This window comes from Amblyraja radiata, chromosome 7 (assembly GCF_010909765.2).
Source record: "Amblyraja radiata isolate CabotCenter1 chromosome 7, sAmbRad1.1.pri, whole genome shotgun sequence".
In the NCBI taxonomy this organism is placed as follows: domain Eukaryota; kingdom Metazoa; phylum Chordata; class Chondrichthyes; order Rajiformes; family Rajidae; genus Amblyraja; species Amblyraja radiata.
Window position 1 is genome coordinate 3,500,118 of NC_045962.1, and position 19,602 is coordinate 3,519,719.

Consider the following 19,602-nt stretch of genomic DNA (forward strand, 5'->3'; position numbering starts at 1 on the left):
TGTCTGAGACAGGCCGGGAAAATCATCAAGGACCCCTCTCACCCTAACCATGGACTATTTGCTCTCCTCCCATCAGGGAGGCGGTACAGGAGCCTCAGGTCTCGCACAAGCAGGCTGAGGAACAGCTTTTTCAATAACACCCTTACACTGCTGAACTCACAGTCCCATCGCTAGCTATCTTTTATACTCTCCCATCTGTATACAGTTATTTGCCTATGTACACGTTTAATTCATCCACAGTGCACATATTGTTTAACCAGTATTTTTATTTCTACTATCTTGTACTCTGACCAGATGCTAAACTGCATTTCGTTGTACCTGTACTCGTATTTGTGCAATGACAATAAAGTTGAATCAAATCAAATCAAATCAAATCATTTTACGGCAGACACAAAATGCTGGAGTAACTCAGAGGGACCGGCAGCATCTCTGGAGAGAAGGAATGGGCGACGTTTTGGGTCGAGTCCCTTCTTCAGACTGATGTCAGGGGGCGGGACAAAGATAGAATGTAGGCGGAGACAGTAAGACTAGTGGGAGAACTGAGAAGGGGAATGGGATGGAGAGGGAGTATCTGAAGTTAGAGAAGTCAATGTTCATACCGCTGGGGTGTAAATTGTCCAAGCAAAATATGAGGTGCTGTTCCTCCAATTTGCACTGGGCCTCACTCTGACAATGGAGGAGGCCCAGGACAGAAAGGTCAGATTGGGAATGGGAGGGGAGTTGAAGTGCTGAGCCACTGGGAGATCAGGTTGGTTAAGATGGACTGAGCGGAGGTGTTAAGCGAAACGATCGCCGAGCCTGCGCTTGGTCTCACCGATGTAGAGAAGTTGACACCTGGAACAGCGGATACAGTAGATGAGGTTGGCGAGGCGCAAGTGAACCTCTGCCTCACCTGGAAAGACTATTTGGGTCCTCGAATGGGGTCAAGGGGGGAGGTAAAGGGACAGGTGTTGCATCTCCTGCGGTTGCAGGGGAAAGTACCTGGGAAGGGGGTGGTTTAGGTGGGAATGAACGAGTTGACCAGGGAGTTGCAGAGGGAACGGACTCTGCGGAGAGCAGAAAGGGGTGTAGATGGGAAGATGTGGCCAGTAGTGGGATCCCGTTGGAGGTGGTGAAAGTGTTCGATTATATGCTATATGGGGTGGAAGATTGCAACCTTCACGTGGTCTGCCCTGTTTCGACTAATGCAATCAACTCGACGTGCACAAACACAAGATCAAATAGAACAAGTTGTCCTACAACTTTAGGCTGTGCATGCCACACGAAAGAAGAAGATATGCTATATGCGACGGCTGATGGGGTGGAAGGAGAGGGCGAGGGGGACTCTGTCCTTGTTGCCAATGGGGGGAGGGGGAGCAAGAGCGGAGATGCGGGATATCGAGGAGACCCAAGTGAGAGCCTCATCTATAATAGAAGAGGGGAACCCCCGGCATTATTTAACATTTATACCAAGCCAATTAACCTATAAACCTGTACGTCTTTGAAGTGTGGGAGGAAACTGGAGCACCCGGAGAAAACCCACACAGGTCACGGGGAGAATGTACAAATTCTGTACGGACAGCACCTGTAGTCAGGATCGAACCCGGGTCTCTAGCGCTGTAAGGCAGCAACTCTACCGCTGCACCACCGTGGAGAATCTGCAAATTGTTGGGAACGTGGAAAATTCCCTTGCTCTTCCTGGTTGATTTTCTCAGCTGATTGGCAGGAGGGACTGGGCAACAGTTAGCGTGGACATAGATAATCACAAAATAAATCAAGTCATCAGATTTCTTTCCCTGAGTTTTCCTGGCATTTCACCCAGTTGCACAGCTGGGGCATGCTGTTCAGGCACCCCTCAATGTGTGCTTATTAAACCCATCTCAGCCAGGGCACTAGTTGCGGGCAATGGGTCAGCCCTTGCTCTCCTCTCTATATGTATGAACGAGGTTTCTCCTGTGGATCAGCGCACTTTTACCGCACCCTGCGGAGGCTCATCAATACATAATAGATGAGACGCAGAAGCAATGTCTTGCTTGTGTAGCATGTTACTGAACAGTGTTTACTTGTTCTGGATGAAATGCAATCCTGCTGATCCATGCCACTTGTTGCATGCTGCTAAGAGCGTTTAGAAATCAAACTACATTTATATCAATCGTTATCATCACCAATTACATATTTATTCCCTGCCTGGTTGCTGGTGCTCAATGATCTGGTGCTACGAGGTTGATTAAATAAATCTATTTGAGTCAGCAAAGCAAAAATAATGCCATCATACAGGAAGCTCCATACAGAAAGAGGTATTTACTTCACACTGTTCATTTTATTTCGGAGTCACATGAGTGACTAGGTGAAGAAGCCCGCCAGCCCGCATGCGCGTCAATACGTCTAACGGATGGCGCACGACTGGCTGGGAGGAGGGTCGCTCCTCCATCGGTAAGTTTAAAAACCTCAAAGGTATGTTTTTTCAACTTACTCTGAGGTCGTTTTGTTTGGTATTTGTTTCACAGTGATCTCCAACGAATCATGGAAAGATCCAAGGCCAACAAACCCAGACGGGCCGCGGGGGAAACCGGCTACGGAGGACCGCGGGAGTGCGGGTAGCCGGCGGCCGTCTGTTTCGCCTTCAGAGTCGCTGACAGTGCGGTCAGCGACTTCAGACTTGGTGCCTGCACAGAGCACTTTGGCAACCCCTAAAGGGGGTAAAGTCAAACGCAAGTCTGACAGGCCTGTATACTCGGATGGGTCAGGCCAAGAGGATTTCCCTCCTACACCAATGGGTAACGTCTTCGGGCGTTTATCCAATATGGAGCACCTCATGGAGAGGATGCTCGCTCACAATATGCTCTGTGATATGGAGACATATTAATGCAGGTCTACCTTAATGCCTGCGGCAGCGCCTGGTCCAGGGCTGCTTAGTGCCTCCCACTCTGATGAGGGGAGTGTCAGGGGTCAGTACATTTGTTCAAGCGTTTTTGATTGCAACATGCGCCTTAATTTAGTTCAACAAAGAAACTGACAAGTTACTAAAGAACTAGATTTTTATATTTTACTACAGAGTCTTTTCTAGTCTTTTTTTGATGTTATGACTACATTGTTGTTGTAGCTGGCATTTTATTAATGTTTAAAATATGTCTAATTCCACTGCGATTCTAAATCTGGTGTCAGGTGTTTATTAATGACCTATGTGATGTAATATTTACAAAATACCATATGTATTTAATCATTTAAACATTTGTGTTCCTTGCATGCAAAAGTCCCATGTAAAGTTTGATCTTAATTTTGCCGTTCTTTAGTAACTTGTCAGTTTCTTTGTTGAACTAAATTAAGGCGCATGTTGCAATCAAAAGCGCTTGAACAATTGGTTGGGAAGAAAGCCAAACTGTAAGAAAGACGACTGCGCCTCCTTTTCAAGAGCAGCCAGCTCTTGCACGGTCGGTGCCAAGATGTCAGAAGGACATGTCAGAAGGACATGCTGGGATGCATGATATGCGCGAGGCTCATACACATGAGTTGCCTGCCCTTGCATCCAGATTTGCGATATCTTCACAAACAGGTGAACCTCTTCAAGAAGAACTGGCTTCTAGCATCAATTATCTCACTTCGCACCAATTGCAGGAACAAACCATGATTGAAACTGCTGCGAAGTACCACAAGCCAGCAAATTGTGCATCTCTGAAAGTGCCGGCGGTCAACAATTCCATTTGGGGTTACATTGGAGGTGGCATCAAGGCCTAAGAGATGAAACTCCAGCGGATTCTAAAATTACTATCTTCAGGCATCACGGCTTTTGCCAGATCAGTAGATGGCAGGCCACTATCAGATACCCAGCAAGATGCCATGGCATTAATGTGCAATGCACATTTCGAGATGAACTGTTTCCGCAGGAGCGCCATCAGGCCTGCATTATACCCGAAGTTTGCGGGTCTGTGTAGGGCCAGTAACGTCAAGCCACCTAATCTCCTGTTCGGGGAAGACCTGATTAACCAGGTGAAAGATTTACATGATGAAGCTAAAGCTGTAGGTTTAATTAAAGCACCTACTACGGGCAAGTCTTCACTGTTTCGGCGTCAGCACCCCTACGCCTCCACTAGCAATAAGCGGTTTGCTGAAGCTAGTACCAGCTCCAAAGTTGATCTTCCCGGGCATAGGTCTTTTTTAGGCCAAGGCCCGGCCCGGCCATCGTGGAAAATGCGCAATCCTCGCGCCCCAGCAGCTCAAGTCTCCAAAGCAAGGTGACGGAAACAGAACCAGTATTGGGCCTGCTATCAGACCACCTGTAACCGTGGAGGTAGGTGGGTCTGGTTCTTTCAGTAACATGGGGTGTGTGGAACAGTTACAAGTTGGTGGTAGATTAAACTTGTTTTTGCATGAATGGCAGTGGATAACTTCAGATCCGTTTATATTGCACAGTATAAAGGGGTTCAAAATTGAATTTTTACCTAATTCATTTCCACCTACACAACATACGCTAAGTCGGTCATATATTCATTCCAAACAAGAGGGCTTGGATACACAAGCAGAAATTCATACATTACACAAAAAAGGTGTAATTGAGAGATCAAATTATGAAAGTCATCAATTCGTCTCCAATATATTCTCTAGGCAAAAGAAAGATGGGGGATGTCGGATCATCCTTGTTTTAACACAACTTAACTCATTTGTGCAGTATAGACATTTAAAAATGGAGAACTTCTTTCCTGCTAAACAACTAATTTCCAAAGGATGCTTTATGGCATGCATCGATCTCAAAGATGCATATTATTCAGTTCCTATTCACAAGGATCACCGGAGATATTTGAAATTTAGCTGGATGGGGCAGCAATGGCAGTTTAAAGCATTGCCTAATGGTTTAACTTCAGCTCCTAGGTTATTTACCAAATTACTGAAGCCTGTGCTCGGCCTGCTCAGAGCTCAAGAGCATATTGTTATGGCCTATTTGGATGATATTCTAATCATAGGAAAAACGCTACATTTGGCTAATCTAGCTGTTTCAGCCACGAAACTCATATTTGAGAAATTGGGGTTTCTCATCTATCCAGTTAAATCCAGGTTGATACCGACAAGGGCTATTGATTATTTAGGATTTACTATTAACTCTATAGAAATGTCTGTGACTCTGCCCTGGGGCAAGAGATTAGAATTAATAGAAGCCTGTAATAACATTCTTGTTATGGAGCAGCCATCTATTCGCCAGGTGGTTAGTGTAATTGGCAAAATAGTGGCTGCTTTTCCAGCTGCCCAATTTGGACCCTTACATTATTAAAATTTGCAGCGTGCAAAGGAGCAAGCACTTAAGTCCCATTTAGGTCATTTTAACAGACCTATGCTATTATTGGCTGAAGCTATATCAGAGTTACAATGGTGGACGACCAATATTCAGCATTGCTCCGGTGACATTTTGATCAGTAAACCTTTAATTATACTACAAACTGATGCAAGTGCACAAGGATGGGGAGCTACTAATACCATCTCTAGTTGCGGCGGCAGATGGGATATGCATGAGTTACCATTTATCCATCCATATGGTATCATCTACCTGGAGATGCTGGGGGCATTCTATGGGTTAAAGGCTTACTGTGGGAATATGCATAATCTGCATGTTCAACTGCAAATTGATAACACTACAGCGGTGGCATATATTAATCACATGGGTGGAATCAAATCAGTATCCTGTGATAGTTTAGCTAACCTCATTTGGAGCTGGTGTATTGAAAGAAGGATTTGGATCTCAGCTACCTACTTGCCAGGTAGGTTTAACACGGTGGCAGACACTAGGTCACGTAAATTTAATGATAACACGGAATGGATGTTAGATCACAAAGTGTTTAACGACATTATTGCTCGATATGGAATGCCTGATATTGATTTGTTTGCATCTAGGCTTAATCACCAGTTGCCAAAATATGTTACATGGGAGCCAGACCCAGGGGCAGTAGCGGTGGATGCATTCTCGTTACACTGGGGAGGAATGTTCTTTTATGCCTTTCCTCCATTTTGACTCATCAGCCGGTGCTTGTTAAAAATCAAGCAAGGTTCCGCTTCAGGTATTTTAGTAGTGCCTGACTGGCCTACGCAGCCATGGTTCCCGTTGATGTTAGGAATGTTAACGGAACCATATATGGTTATCAGTAAGCATAAAGACTTCCTTGTTTATCCCCTGACTCGGGAATCTCATCCTCTGCATGACAAAATCAACTTATTGATTTGCAGAGGTTAAGAAGACCTTTTCTGGGGCTCGGATTATCCGACCGAACGATGGACGTGATCACTGCAGCTTGGCGGGACAGTACCAAGAAGCAGTACATTTCCTACATTAAGCTATGGGAAGTGTTTAGTGTAAATTCAAATATAACTTATAGTACGGTACATATAGCTGATGTCAAGAGTTTCTTTCGATGTTATTTTTTGTTAGAAGATTAAGTTATAGTGCATTCAACACTGCTAAAAGTGCTTTATCATCATACTTGCTGCTGGGATCGGGACACCACTCTGTCGGGTCTCACCCATTGATATCCAAATTCATGAGGGGTATCTTTAACATAAATCCTCCCAGGCCCAGGTACACTGAAGTATGGGACGTTAACGTTGTGTTAACAATGCTTCGCGGTTGGGCTCCAGCTGCATCTTTATCTTTGGTCCGGCTCACCTATAAGGTAATAATGCTCATGGCGCTGGTTTCAGCGCAACGTGTCTAGTCGTTGCATAAGCTAAGGCTGGACAGGACGGTTATGTCTAACAATAAGATAATGTTCTATATAAATGAGTTAATTAAGCAAAGTAGACCGGGTGTGTTAGGTCTTAAGCTGGAGTTTTTAGCATATCCAACTGATCGTAGATTATGTGTTGTCACATATATTCAACAATATATAATGACTACGAAGAACCTTAGAGGCACTGAACTGGCTATGTTCATCAGTCATAGGAAACCACACAAGAGGGCAAACCATCTCTAGGTGGTTGAGACATGTATTGGCTTTCGCAGGAGTGGACACTGATATTTTAAAATCTCACACTACCAGGGCTGCAACAACATCGGCAGCAAGGTTCATGGAGGTTCCGCTGGACCGCATCCTAGGGACAGCAGGATGGTCGAATGAGAGGACTTTTCAAGCCTTTTACAATAAGCCTATTGCCATGCCTGGTTCGTTTGCCAATGCGATTTTGAGTTCTGTTAAATAATTTTTATTTTCCCGGGTGTAAGGGACCACTATTATTATTACTTTCATTAAAGCATCAGCATGTTTAAATCTATATCATGTCTGAATGCACTATGTTTTCAATCATATCTGGTCCACTGATGCAGTATGTTTGCATGGACTCGGGTTCACGGCATGAAATCACAGAGCTTTGAAATCTTCACGTAGTCACTCACGTGACTTTGAAATAAAATAGAAAGATTAAACGAGAACTTACCTTTTGAGGTTTGATCTTTATTTTATGAGAAGTTGCGATGAGGGATTACGAGCCCTCCACTCCCAACCCTATTCTCATAAAGATCATTCGGTAGTTCTAGTTTCTTAAATCTTCCTATAGTTTAGGTCAGCGATTGTTCTGTGATTTCATACAGCTGCTTTAAAGGTTGACGCACATGCGGGCTGGCGGGCTTCTTCACGTAATCCCTCATCGCAACTTCTCATAAATTAAAGATCAAACTTCAAACGGTAAGTTCTCATTTAATCTTTCTATTTTGTCCTGCAGTTATTTACTGTATGCTGATAGAATCTAGTTGATATATAATCTAGACGTTGATCTATTTAGCTGTCAATATTATTTGGAGTATTGCAGACAGCTGCAGGTCAAATAAGGTTGTTGTAGTGGGGGATTTTAACTTTCCCAATATAGACTGGGAAAATCATAGCGTGAATGGTTTAGATGGGGTGCAATTCCTCAAAAGTGTTCAGGAGAGTTTTCTTAAACAGTATGTGGAGGCCCCCACACGTGAGAGGGCAATGCTGGATTTAGTATTGGGAAATTGGGAAGGGCAAGTTAATGAAGTGTGTGTGGAGGAGCCTTTTGGGACCAGTGACCACAGTTCAATTAGGTACAGTGACCACATTCAGTACCCCATTCCTGCCTTCTCCCCATATCTTTATGAGCTCTATCTTGAAAGCATGCAGAGAATTGGCCTCCACTGCCTCTTTCTCTGAGGCAGAGAAGTCCACAGATTCACAACTCTCTGGGTAAAAAGGTTTTTCCTCACCTCTGTTCTAAATGGCTTACCCCTTATTCTTAAACTGTGGCCCCTGGTTCTGGATTCCCCCAACATCGGGAACATGTTTCCTGCCTCTAGCGTGTCCAAACCCTTAATAATCTTATATATTTCAATAAGATCTCCTCTCATCCTTCTAAATTCCAGAGTATACAAGCCCAGCCGCTCCATTCTATCAACATATGACAATTTGGTAAAATGCAAAGTGTTCATCCTCTGCCCAGTATATAATAATAACGAAGATGGAGACACAGAGCTGGAGTAACTCAGCGGGACAGGCAGCATCTCTGGAGAGAAGGAATGGGTGAAGTTTCGTGTCGAAACCCTTCTTCAGACTGAATAAAATAATGACTTTCAACACGAGAAAGCTGCTTTTCTTTTTATTTGTTCTAAGACAATATCCATTTTGGGTTACATATAAACATGGTACATAACATATCTATACAATACCATGCAGGCAGCCTAAAGCAATTCAACTGACAAGGGAGGACATTACATTGATAGACTTTATTTTACATCGATTTCAAAGTCTCAACAATATACAGGTATGAAAAACCCTAAATCATCGAAACGGCTAGAAGTATTTTCTAACAGCTTTACAGTACATTCAAAATAGATATGAACTTTCTCACTATACTAGTAGTGTGTTTAGTGGCATGTCTATTTCAATGTAGCGAACACAGAATATAAAAACAAGTGCTATGTATTTGGCTTCCTTTACAATGTAAGATCTATTTACTTTTTTTTAATAATTATTGCACCTTTTATGTTCAGCGCATTGTTAAGGCTGGCGATTGTAAACTGACGCACAGAACGCACAAGCCTACCTTTGCCACTGATATACTACATCAAGAATGATAAGCTACACATTGACACGACCACAGCTGATGCATCGGTTTCACTTGTTTGGCACCATGGACATGATGCACACACACAGGTCGACACAAAATGCTGGAGTAATTCAGCGGGTGTGGCAGCATCTCTGGAGAGAAGGAATGGGCGACATCTCGACCCGAAACATCGCCCATTCCTTCTCTCCGGCGATGCTGCCTCACCCACTGAGTTACTCCAGCGTTTTGTGTCTATCGTCGATTTAAACCAGCATCTGCAGTTCTTTCTTACACATGCACACACACAGCTTCTCTGAATGTTGACACAACTATTTACTCTACACGTTTCTCAGTCCTTGCTGATATTAGGAATATCGGCACAGCCACTTCATTATATTTTGCCGTAGATGTTATATAGCTATGGCAATGATATTACAGCAGGAAACACGATTCATCGTTACGTACGTCATGTTTTATCATGAAACGATGGTCTTTTCATTCAAAGTGCCCAGTATGGAACTTGCAATTTCAAAACATCTGTACGTATATAAACCCAGAATGCACATTCCTTGTTGCTGAACCAGAACTGCCTGCAGCTCTGAGATGATGACGTAACTGTAGTGGACATTTATCAGGCAATATGCATTGGTCAGACAACGACAGCTGAAGTTGAATGTTTGCTGTAGCAGTGATGAATCCGGATTGCATGATTGTTCCTAAGACACTGGACAAAGATTTTAACATGGAATCTGAAAACACCAAAGTATTGACCGAGTCCACTCATTCTTGGAGAGTTTATGATTTCACTTCATACATCCATTTTTAATTGTACAAAGGGTTTTGTTTCAAATCCAGGTCACGTGTACACTGTTTAAATCCAATGATTCGGCGATACAAACGTTGAATAAAATTAAAATATTCAAAGTAAAAAGAAACAGATTCCTTTGTCCAGGGGGCTTTCGTGTAACATTATAATCTTCAGCTGTAAACATTTCCTTGCATGTTTAATCTCTGCTGCGATTTCTCCTTTTCCAGAAAAATAAGTTGGCCTTTGAAGGGGGTCCCAGCAGCATGGGGACCTGGTTTCTGTGAGTGATTTTAATCTGGAAAATAAAATATCACAGACAAGTGTTAAACTGGATCATTGTTAATTAGTGCTGTATTTGAGTATAGGAGCAGGGAGGTTCTACTGCAGTTGTACAGGGCCTTGGTGAGACCACACCTGGAGTATTGCGTACAGTTTTGGTCTCCTAATCTGAGAAAAGACATTCTTGCCATTGAGGGAGTACAGAGAAGGTTCACCAGACTGATTCCTGGGATGGCAGGACTTTCATATGAAGAAAGACTGGATAGACTTGGCTTGTACGCGCTAGAATTTAGAAGATTGAGGGGGGATCTTATTGAAACTTACAAAATTCTTAAGAGGTTGCACAGGCTAGATGCAGGAAGATTGTTCCCGATGTTGGGGAAGTCCAGAACAAGAGGTCACAGTTTAAGGATAAGGGGAAAGTCTTTTAGGTACGAGATGCGAAAACAAAATTTTACGCAGAGAGTGGTGAATCTGTGGAATTCTCTGCCACAGAAGGTAGTTGAGGCCAGTTCATTGGCTATATTTAAGAGGGAGTTAGATGTGGCCCTTGTGGCTAAAGGGATCAGGGGGTATGGAGAGAAGGCAGGTACAGGATACTGAGTTGGATGATCAGCCATGATCATAATGAATGGCGGTGCAGGCTCTAAGGATCGAATGGCCTACTCCTGCACCTATTTTCTATGTTTCTATGTTTCTATATCATGACTTTTCACAAATTCGCACTTCGAGACTAGGAACCCCAAAGGTTGTCAAGAGTTGAATCAGATAACCCCAAATTTGTGCTTCCCGCTCATAGTGTTGGCATTCACAATATCCGCAGATTCCACTATCCTCCTGCCACTAATCCTCTTGCTGCAAACACACAAACAAAATAAAGCAGCGCCAAGTGGCTCACTCTGGTTACCATTCTACGGAACAAGGTTATGGTTGAATTACAGCATCAGCTCCTGTTCACAGAAACATAGAAAATAGGTGCAGGAGTAGGCCATTCAGCCCTTCGAAACAGCACCGCCATTCAATATGATCATCCAAAATCAATACCCCTTGATTCCATTAGACCTAAGAGCTAAATCTAACTCCCCCCTCAATCCCTGTATCTCTGGTTTATTTTTAAATCTCAAAAATTCCCAACCTGGTATACATTCAATAACTGAGAATCCACAGATCTGTAGAGAATTGAAAATTTCACAGAATCCTCCAAGTCGTGTTGTACGTGCCCCCTTGGGCAAGAGTGACCATAATATGGTTGAGTTATTCATTAGGATGGAGAGTGACATTGTTAATTCAGAAACAATGGTTCTGAACTTAAAGAAAGGTAACTTTGAGGGTATGAGACGTGAATTGGCCAAGATTGACTGGCAATTAATTCTAAAAGGGTTGACGGTGGATATGCAATGGAAGACATTTAAAGACTGCATGGATGAACTACAAAAATTGTGCATCCCAGTTTGGCAAAAGAATAAATCAGGGAAGGTAGTGCATCCATGGATAACAAGGGAAATCAGGGATAGTATCAATGCGAAGGATGATGCGTACAAATTAGCCAGAAAAAGCAGCATACCGGAGGACTGGGAGAAATTCAGAGACCAGCAGTGGAGGACAAAGGGCTTCATTAGGAAAGGAAAAATAGATTATGAAAGAAAACTGGCAGGGAACATAAAAACTGACTGCAAAAGTTTTTATAGATATGTGAAAAGAAAGAGATTAGTTAAAACAAATGTAGGTCCCTTGCAGTTAGAAACAGGTGAGTTGATCATGGGGAACAAGGATATGGCGGACCAATTGAATAACTACTTTGGTTCCGTCTTCACTAAGGAAGACATAAATAATCTGCCGGAAATAGCAGGGGACCGCGGGTCAAAGGAGTTGGAGGAATTGAGTGAAATCCAGGTTAGCCGGGAAGTGGTGTTGGGTAAATTGAATGGATTAAACGCCGATAAATCCCCAGGGCCAGATAGGCTGCATCCCAGAGTACTTAAGGAAGTAGCTCCAGAAATAGTGGATGCATTAGTAATAATCTTTCAAAACTCTTTAGATTCTGGAGTAGTTCCTGAGGATTGGCGGGTAGCAAACGTAACCCCACTTTTTAAGAAGGGAGGGAGAGAGAAAACGGGGAATTACAGACCAGTTAGTCTAACATCGGTAGTGGGGAAACTGCTAGAGTCAGTTATTAAAGATGGGATAGCAGCACATTTGGAAAGTGGTGAAATCATTGGACAAAGTCAGCATGGATTTACAAAAGGTAAATCATGTCTGACGAATCTTATGGAATTTTTCGAGGATGTAACTAGTAGCGTGGATAGGGGAAAACCAATGGATGTGGTGTATCTGGACTTCCAGAAGGCTTTCGACAAGGTCCCACATAAGAGATTAGTATACAAACTTAAAGCACACGGCATTGGGGGTTCAGTATTGATGTGGATAGAGAACTGGCTGGCAAACAGGAAGCAAAGAGTAGGAGTAAACGGGTCCTTTTCACAATGGCAGGCAGTGACTAGTGGGGTACCGCAAGGCTCAGTGCTGGGACCCCAGCAATTTACAATATATATTAATGATCTGGATGAGGGAATTGAAGGCAATATCTCCAAGTTTGTGGATGACACTAAGCTGGGGGGCAGTGTTAGCTGTGAGGAGGATGCTAGGAGACTGCAAGGTGACTTGGATAGGCTGGGTGAGTGGGCAAATGTTTGGCAGATGCAGTATAATGTGGATAAATGTGAGGTTATCCATTTTGGTGGCAAAAACAGGAAAGCAGACTATTATCTAAATGGTGGCCGACTAGGAAAAGGGGAGATGCAGCGAGACCTGGGTGTAATGGTACACCAGTCATTGAAAGTAGGCATGCAGGTGCAGCAGGCAGTGAAGAAAGCGAATGGTATGTTAGCTTTCATAGCAAAAGGATTTGAGTATAGGAGCAGGGAGGTTCTACTGCAGTTGTACAGGGTCTTGGTGAGACCACACCTGGAGTATTGCGTACAGTTTTGGTCTCCAAATCTGAGGAAGGACATTATTGCCATAGAGGGAGTGCAGAGAAGGTTCACCAGACTGATTCCTGGGATGTCAGGACTGTCATGAAGAAAGACTGGATAGACTTGGTTTATACTCTCTAGAATTTAGGAGATTGAGAGGGGATCTTATAGAAACTTATAACATTCTTAAGGGTTTGGACAGGCTAGATGCAGGAAGATTGCTCCCGATGTTGGGGAAGTCCAGGACAAGGGGTCACAGCTTAAGGATAAGGGGGAAATCCTTTAAAACCGAGATGAGAAGAACTTTTTTCACACAGAGAGTGGTGAATCTCTGGAACTCTCTGCCACAGAAGGTAGTCGAGGCCAGTTCATTGGCTATATTTAAGAGGGAGTTAGATGTGGCCCTTGTGGCTAAGGGGATCAGAGGGTATGGAGAGAAGGCAGGTACGGGATACTGAGTTGGATGATCAGCCATGATCATATTGAATGGCGGTGCAGGCTCGAAGGGCCGAATGGCCTACTCCTGCACCTAATTTCTATGTTTCTATGTTTTCTATGTAAGAAATTCTGCCTGACCTTGGTGCTAAATATTGAATCCCACATTCTGCAGCGGAGTACCCTAACACCAACACTTGCCATTACATTACTCTCATCTCCAAAATCTGAATAACCTGAAAAGATTATTTTAATATTCTGTGGTTATGATTTATTAAGTATCAATCCTAAGTATTTAATGGACAACAAATGTAAATGATTAAATCCATAAGCAAAAGCAGCATTTATACAGAGCAGATGTCACCAATTCCATTGTAACAAAAGGAAACTTTCAATTGGGTTTTCCCATTTATGTTGATAATTCCTCAATTAAAATACAAATATATTAAAACAATGTTTTGCATTTTCCATTGTGGTTAATAAAAGGAGGAACAGTTCAATGCTTCTGGGGTAAATTTAGCAAGCTTCCTTTTTGATCCAACTATGTACAGTGAGAATTCTTGGTGCAGAGTCAGTGAGTTTGACAGTGGCCCAATGCACACTTGAAGCAAGTTTACATTGTGTGGTTGTGAACTAGGCACTGCTAACTTCATAAGGGTCATGTGATAAGTGCAGAATTAGTTCATTCTGCTCATCAGTCCACTCCACCATTCAATCATGGCTGATCTATTTCTCCCTCCTAACCCCATTCTCCTGCCTTCTCCCCATAACTGACACCCGTATTAATCTATTTATCTCTGCCTTAAAAAAATACCCACTGACTTGGCCTCCTCAGCCTTCTGTGGCAAAGAATTCCACAGATTCACCACCCTCTGACTAAAGGAATTTCTCATCTTCTTCATACCTCTGGTTATTGCCTCTGGTCCTAGACTCTCCCACTAGTGGAAGCATCCTCTCCACATCCACTCTATCCAAGCCTTTCACTATTCGGTAAGTTTCAATGCTTCTTCATCCTTCTAAACTCCATCAAGTACAGGTCCAGTGCTGACAAACGCTCATCATATGTTAACCCCCTCATTCCTGGGATTATTCTTGTAAACCTCCTCTGGACCCTCTCCAGAACCAGCACATCCGTCCTCAGATATGGTGCCCAAAATTGCTCACAATACTCCAAATGCGGCCTGACCAGCGCCTTATAGAGTCTCAGCACCACATCCCTGTTTTTGTATTCTAGTCCTCTTGAAATAATCGCTAGCATTGTGTTTGCCTTCCTTACTACCGATTCGGTAGTAATCAAGACCCGGAACTTGCCACCTGGTTTCCAGATTCTCAGCTACTGTTGCCTGAAACTCCGCGTTGGCAGAGTCGAACACCATAAAGTGGTGATGTTTGTGTTAATGTGTTCATGGTGATTCCCGACCTTGGGCAGCCCACCAAGGTGAGGCATTGAACAGATGGAAGCCTGCTTCTCGACACTCCAGGACTGCTCGTGCACATGTCCAAGTGGTCAGATCTAGGCCAGAATTGGCAGAAGGCTGGAACCAGGTTGCTGAGAGTTGAGAGAAATCCAAGAGGAAGGATTAAATACAGAATCATGCTTTTTTTTTTTTGCAGAGAAATAAGTTAAATGTTCTGAGATAATTATTTTTGTAGATACAAAGAAAAGAATCAACTTGGATGAAAAGGAGCTTTTTGATTCCTAAATTCTACTCTGCCAGTAAATATTTTCAAATCTTCTACCGCAGTAACTCATTTTTCCAGTGAGGGTAGGTAATGAATTTGAATCCTGCTGGGGTGTGTAAAGCATATGGAACTACTCACTCAGTGTTCCCTGCTGAAGTTGGATGATATTAACTGAAGAAAGCTTTGTAGGCTAAATGTGGAGTGAGAGTAACATGGTTACTCTATGGACTGTACACGGCAAGGGCCTTTACGCAAGCGGGTAAGATCATCTCTGACTCCTCTCACCCTGGCCACAAACTCTTTGAATCACTTCCCTCTGGAAGGCAACTCCGGACTGTCAAAGCTGCCACAGCCAGACATAAAAACAGTTTTTTCCCCACCAGTAGTAGCTCTACTCAATAATCAAAAATCTGTAGCCTCCTTTTGTTCTGGTATTTTATTTAATTCACATGTTTAATCAATAATGTTTAATTATTAATGTTTAATGTTTTATGTATCATTCTTAACTGTCACTGTATGTCATGTTGTCACTAGCGGGCGGAGCACCAAAGCAAATTCCTTGTATGCGAATACTTGGCCAATAAACTTATTCATCCATTCATTCATATATTGCTCTCTGTCATGTGGTATTAACCAAGCTCATTTATGGCCCACTACATCCATTTATAGGGACACAGGGAACGTGGGTGTAATAACTAACCCGAACCTAACACCGGATCCAAACTGGGATTATTAATAATAACGGATACACTCATGAATTTTCTCTTTCATATCCCAAGGGCACAAATCTAATTTTACAGCAGCCATCAGGCCTACCATGGAACTATATCTTAACAAGAAGGAAATTAGGAGGACAGATTCACCAGAGAGTGGTGAATCTGTGGAATTCTTTGCCACAGAAGACTGTCAATGGATATTTTAAGGCAGAGATAGATAGATTCTTGATTAGTACGCGTGTCAGGGGTTATGGGGAGAAGGCTGGAGATATAATGGGGATAGGAGGGAGAGATAGATCAGCCATGATTGAATGGCGGAGTAGACTTGATGGGTCGAATGGACTAATTCTGCTCCTATCACATGAACTTAAGGACTTATCCAGATGTTAGTGCAGCATTGTGCTGAAATTCACCACCATTACTCTTAGGGCTTCACAATTATCAATCATAACCAATGTTCTCATGCATTCTGAGCCTATAGTTTGCTTCCACAGCAAGCTCCTATCATTTGGCTTTCTTGTTAGTGTTAATCTTCACTTCAGAGTTTTATTTAAGGAGGTAGAGTTGATCAGGTCTTGCATTTCTCCGAATAATCTTTAGAAATTGGACCAACCCTGGTATAACCTCGAAGATAGACACAAAATGCTGGAGTAAATCAGCAGTACAGGCAGCATCTCTGGAGAGCCTTCTTTCCAGAGATGCTACCTGACCCGCTGAGTTACTCCAGCATGGTGTGTCTATCTTCGGTGTAAAGCAGCATCTGCAGTTCCTTCCTACACACTTGGTAGAAACCTCTCCTGTTTGGAAGGTGCTTCGGACTGCAGCACTCCCTCCAACTTACACAAACAAGTCAACCTTCATCACGTCTAATCCCAGAGTTCTGGGTTAGGGTCGAGGTTTGTGTCTACAGTCGACAATTCTAGGAATATATAGATAAGTCTTCCTGACATGTAGTTTATTCCTTGGGTTTAGTCTTGTTATTTATTTATTTGCAGGTATTATTAAATAAATATTAATTGGCAAAGGGGCTGTTGGCATTATGAAGTAAGTGCATCATATTTTAGCACAACTACAGAAATATGCAGAATTCACACTTACAGAGCAAGGTGGCTGCATCCAAGGTTCCCCATCAATCTGCATCGGCAGCAGTTTAGTTGTTCTGCAAATAATTACACAGTTACTTTTGTGCTCAGAGTTATTTTTTTTTGAGGTAGGTGTATTTTTTAAGGATGAGACAACCACAATAATAGCACGAGAAAACAGGAAAGTATTTTTTAATTCTCCAGGTATTGTTGGTAACGGTGACTTTTATCGCTGATCCTTAATTGCCCCCCCCCCCCACCCCCCCTCCTATCTGGGCCACTGTAGGCCACTTAATTATGGTACATCCTGGATTTTAATGCAGCAATACTAAAAGATCAGTGAATATACAACAAAACTGATACTGCAGCACCTGATTGTTCAGAAATCCCAAGGGCATGGCGTCTGTCTCAGCCGTTAGGTCACAGTTTGAGCTGGGAGTCCCAGAGGTCAGGGACGTGTATGGGGAGGAACATAGGTAGGTTTCTGGCCAGGGCCAGGAGCTAGATTGCTTGTGCATTTCCCATGTTTTGGGCGGACTGAGCGGAGGTGTCCAGCAAAACGATCGCCGAGTCTGCGCTTGGTCTGGCCGATATATAGGAGCCCACACCTGGAACAGCGGATACAGTCGATGAGGTTGGAGGAGGTGCAAGTGAACCTCTGCCTCACCTGGAAAGACTGTCGGAGTCCTTGAACGGAGTCGAGGAGGGAAGTAAAGGGACAGGTGTTGCATCTCCTGCGGTTGCAGGGGAAAGTACCTGGGGAGGGGGTGGTTTGGGTGGGAAGGGACGAGCTGACCAGGGAGTTGTGGAGGGAACGGTCTCTGCGGAAAGCAGAAAGGGTGGAGATGGGAAAATGTGGCCAATAGAGGGATCCCGTTAGAGGTGGTGAAAATGTCGGAGGATTATGTGCTGAATGGGGTGGAAGGTGAGGACTAGGGGGACTCTGTCTCTGTTGTGACTGGGGGGAGGGGGAGCAAGAACGGAGCTGCGGGATATCGAGGAGACCCATGTGGGGGCCTCATCTATGATGGTAGAGGGGAACCCCCGTTCCCTGACCTCCCTCCCCGATCTTCACCCCATTACTCCAGGTGCTTTGTTTACAAGTTTGCGCTGAGTTGTGTTACAGCTGCAATGGTATCAGCTCAAGTGATGGGTTTAATGTAATGAGCAGTACCTACCTGATGGTAACGCATGTGCACTGGGCCAGGCGCTTTCCAGCGCTCTTCAATCCGGTGTAAATCTGTCCCATCTCCATGGCACCTTCAAGGCCCACGACCTCAAGCATCTGGTCACTCAAGTCTGGATCAAATATAAAGGAAAACTCAGATGAATTTGCAGCCACACTGAAATCCGACACATTATGAAATGTGTCTGTTTGTATGTATATCTACGTTACGAGTTGAATGTTTGATGAAATGTTGGAACCTGTATCGAGCTGTACTGAGAACAAATTCCACCAGCCTGGCTGTGTGGTCATTAAAAAATACAATACAATACAATACAATACAATCTACCTACGCACAAGTTGCGATGAAGCCAGAACAACTTGGTTCCAAAAAGCTGCCTTTCGGCAGTGGCTTCCATCTTTTATAATGTTTAGTTTAGAAATACAGCGTGGTAACAAGCCCTTCAGCCCACCGAGTCTGCACTGACCAGCGATCCCCGCACATTAACACCAAAGATCCTATAGCGGAGCAAGATAGACCACTCCTGCTAAATGCAATGGGCTGACGTGTAGTGGGCAACGGAGTGGAACGTGGGCCTTATTTTCATCCATTTCAGTAACCCGACCCGACTCGCAGTGTAATCAACATTGCGGGGGAACAGTTTGTGTTCATAAATTAAAATTCTGAAAATGAGGAGAAGATTTTTACCAGAGAACTTTTATTTTTATGAGGAACCGGCTTCCGTCTCCGCACTAGTATCTTTGGGATCTTTGGTGCGGAGACGGAAGCCGGTTACGGAAATGGGGCTGAAAATGACCCATGATTCTGCCCATGACCGTACAACGTCTTTTTCGTCGGGTGGACTATTTTGATCGATATAGGATCTTTGATTAACACTATCCCACACGTCCTCTTCCTATATATTTGCTGGGGAGAAGGGAAAAGCGGTGGGATCATTACTGCTGTAACTCCCGCGCTCTCAGCCTGCGGTAATCAGCTCAAAAGTAAAAATAGACAAGGGAGAAACTGTCTCCACTGACATGAGGCTTGGTGACCAGAGGCCATAGATTTAAGGTAATTGGCTAAAATACCAGGAGTTGGAGGAGGAGTTGGGTGAAAACACAAAGATGAGCAGCATCTTGTTTTGACATCCTGTGTTACGATGATCTAGAATGTATTGCCTTAAGGGGCTGTCCCACTATGGGGACCTAATTTTGCGAGTTTAGGAGAGTGTGAAAAAGTGTCATGGTCGTGTTGTATCGTCGAAGTAGAACACCTCCTACGACCTTCCTCGACTATGTAGCGAACCTCCTACGAATATGTTGAAGACCTCCTTCGACTACATTGAAGACTAGCTTCAACCAGCTGCGGGAAAATTGGACACCGAATAGTGGAGAGTGAAGACGACCTCCTTCGATTTCCTTCGACATCCTTCGACTATGA

The 19,602-nt window shown here is 43.6% G+C and overlaps 1 protein-coding gene across 1 annotated transcript in view; it reads right to left on the bottom strand.

Annotated features, from left to right (window-relative positions):
• Positions 1-9,234: 9,234 nt before the first annotated feature.
• dgkg (diacylglycerol kinase gamma) overlaps positions 9,235-19,602 on the bottom strand; it is a 580,221-nt gene continuing 569,853 nt past the window's right edge. The window contains exons 24-26 of the mRNA XM_033023568.1: positions 18,172-18,292; positions 17,010-17,070; positions 9,235-10,121 (exon numbers count right to left, since the gene is read on the bottom strand). Coding sequence (XP_032879459.1) covers positions 10,023-10,121; positions 17,010-17,070; positions 18,172-18,292 — 281 coding nt within the window. The 3' untranslated portion in view covers positions 9,235-10,022. The remainder of the gene's footprint in view (positions 10,122-17,009; positions 17,071-18,171; positions 18,293-19,602) is intronic.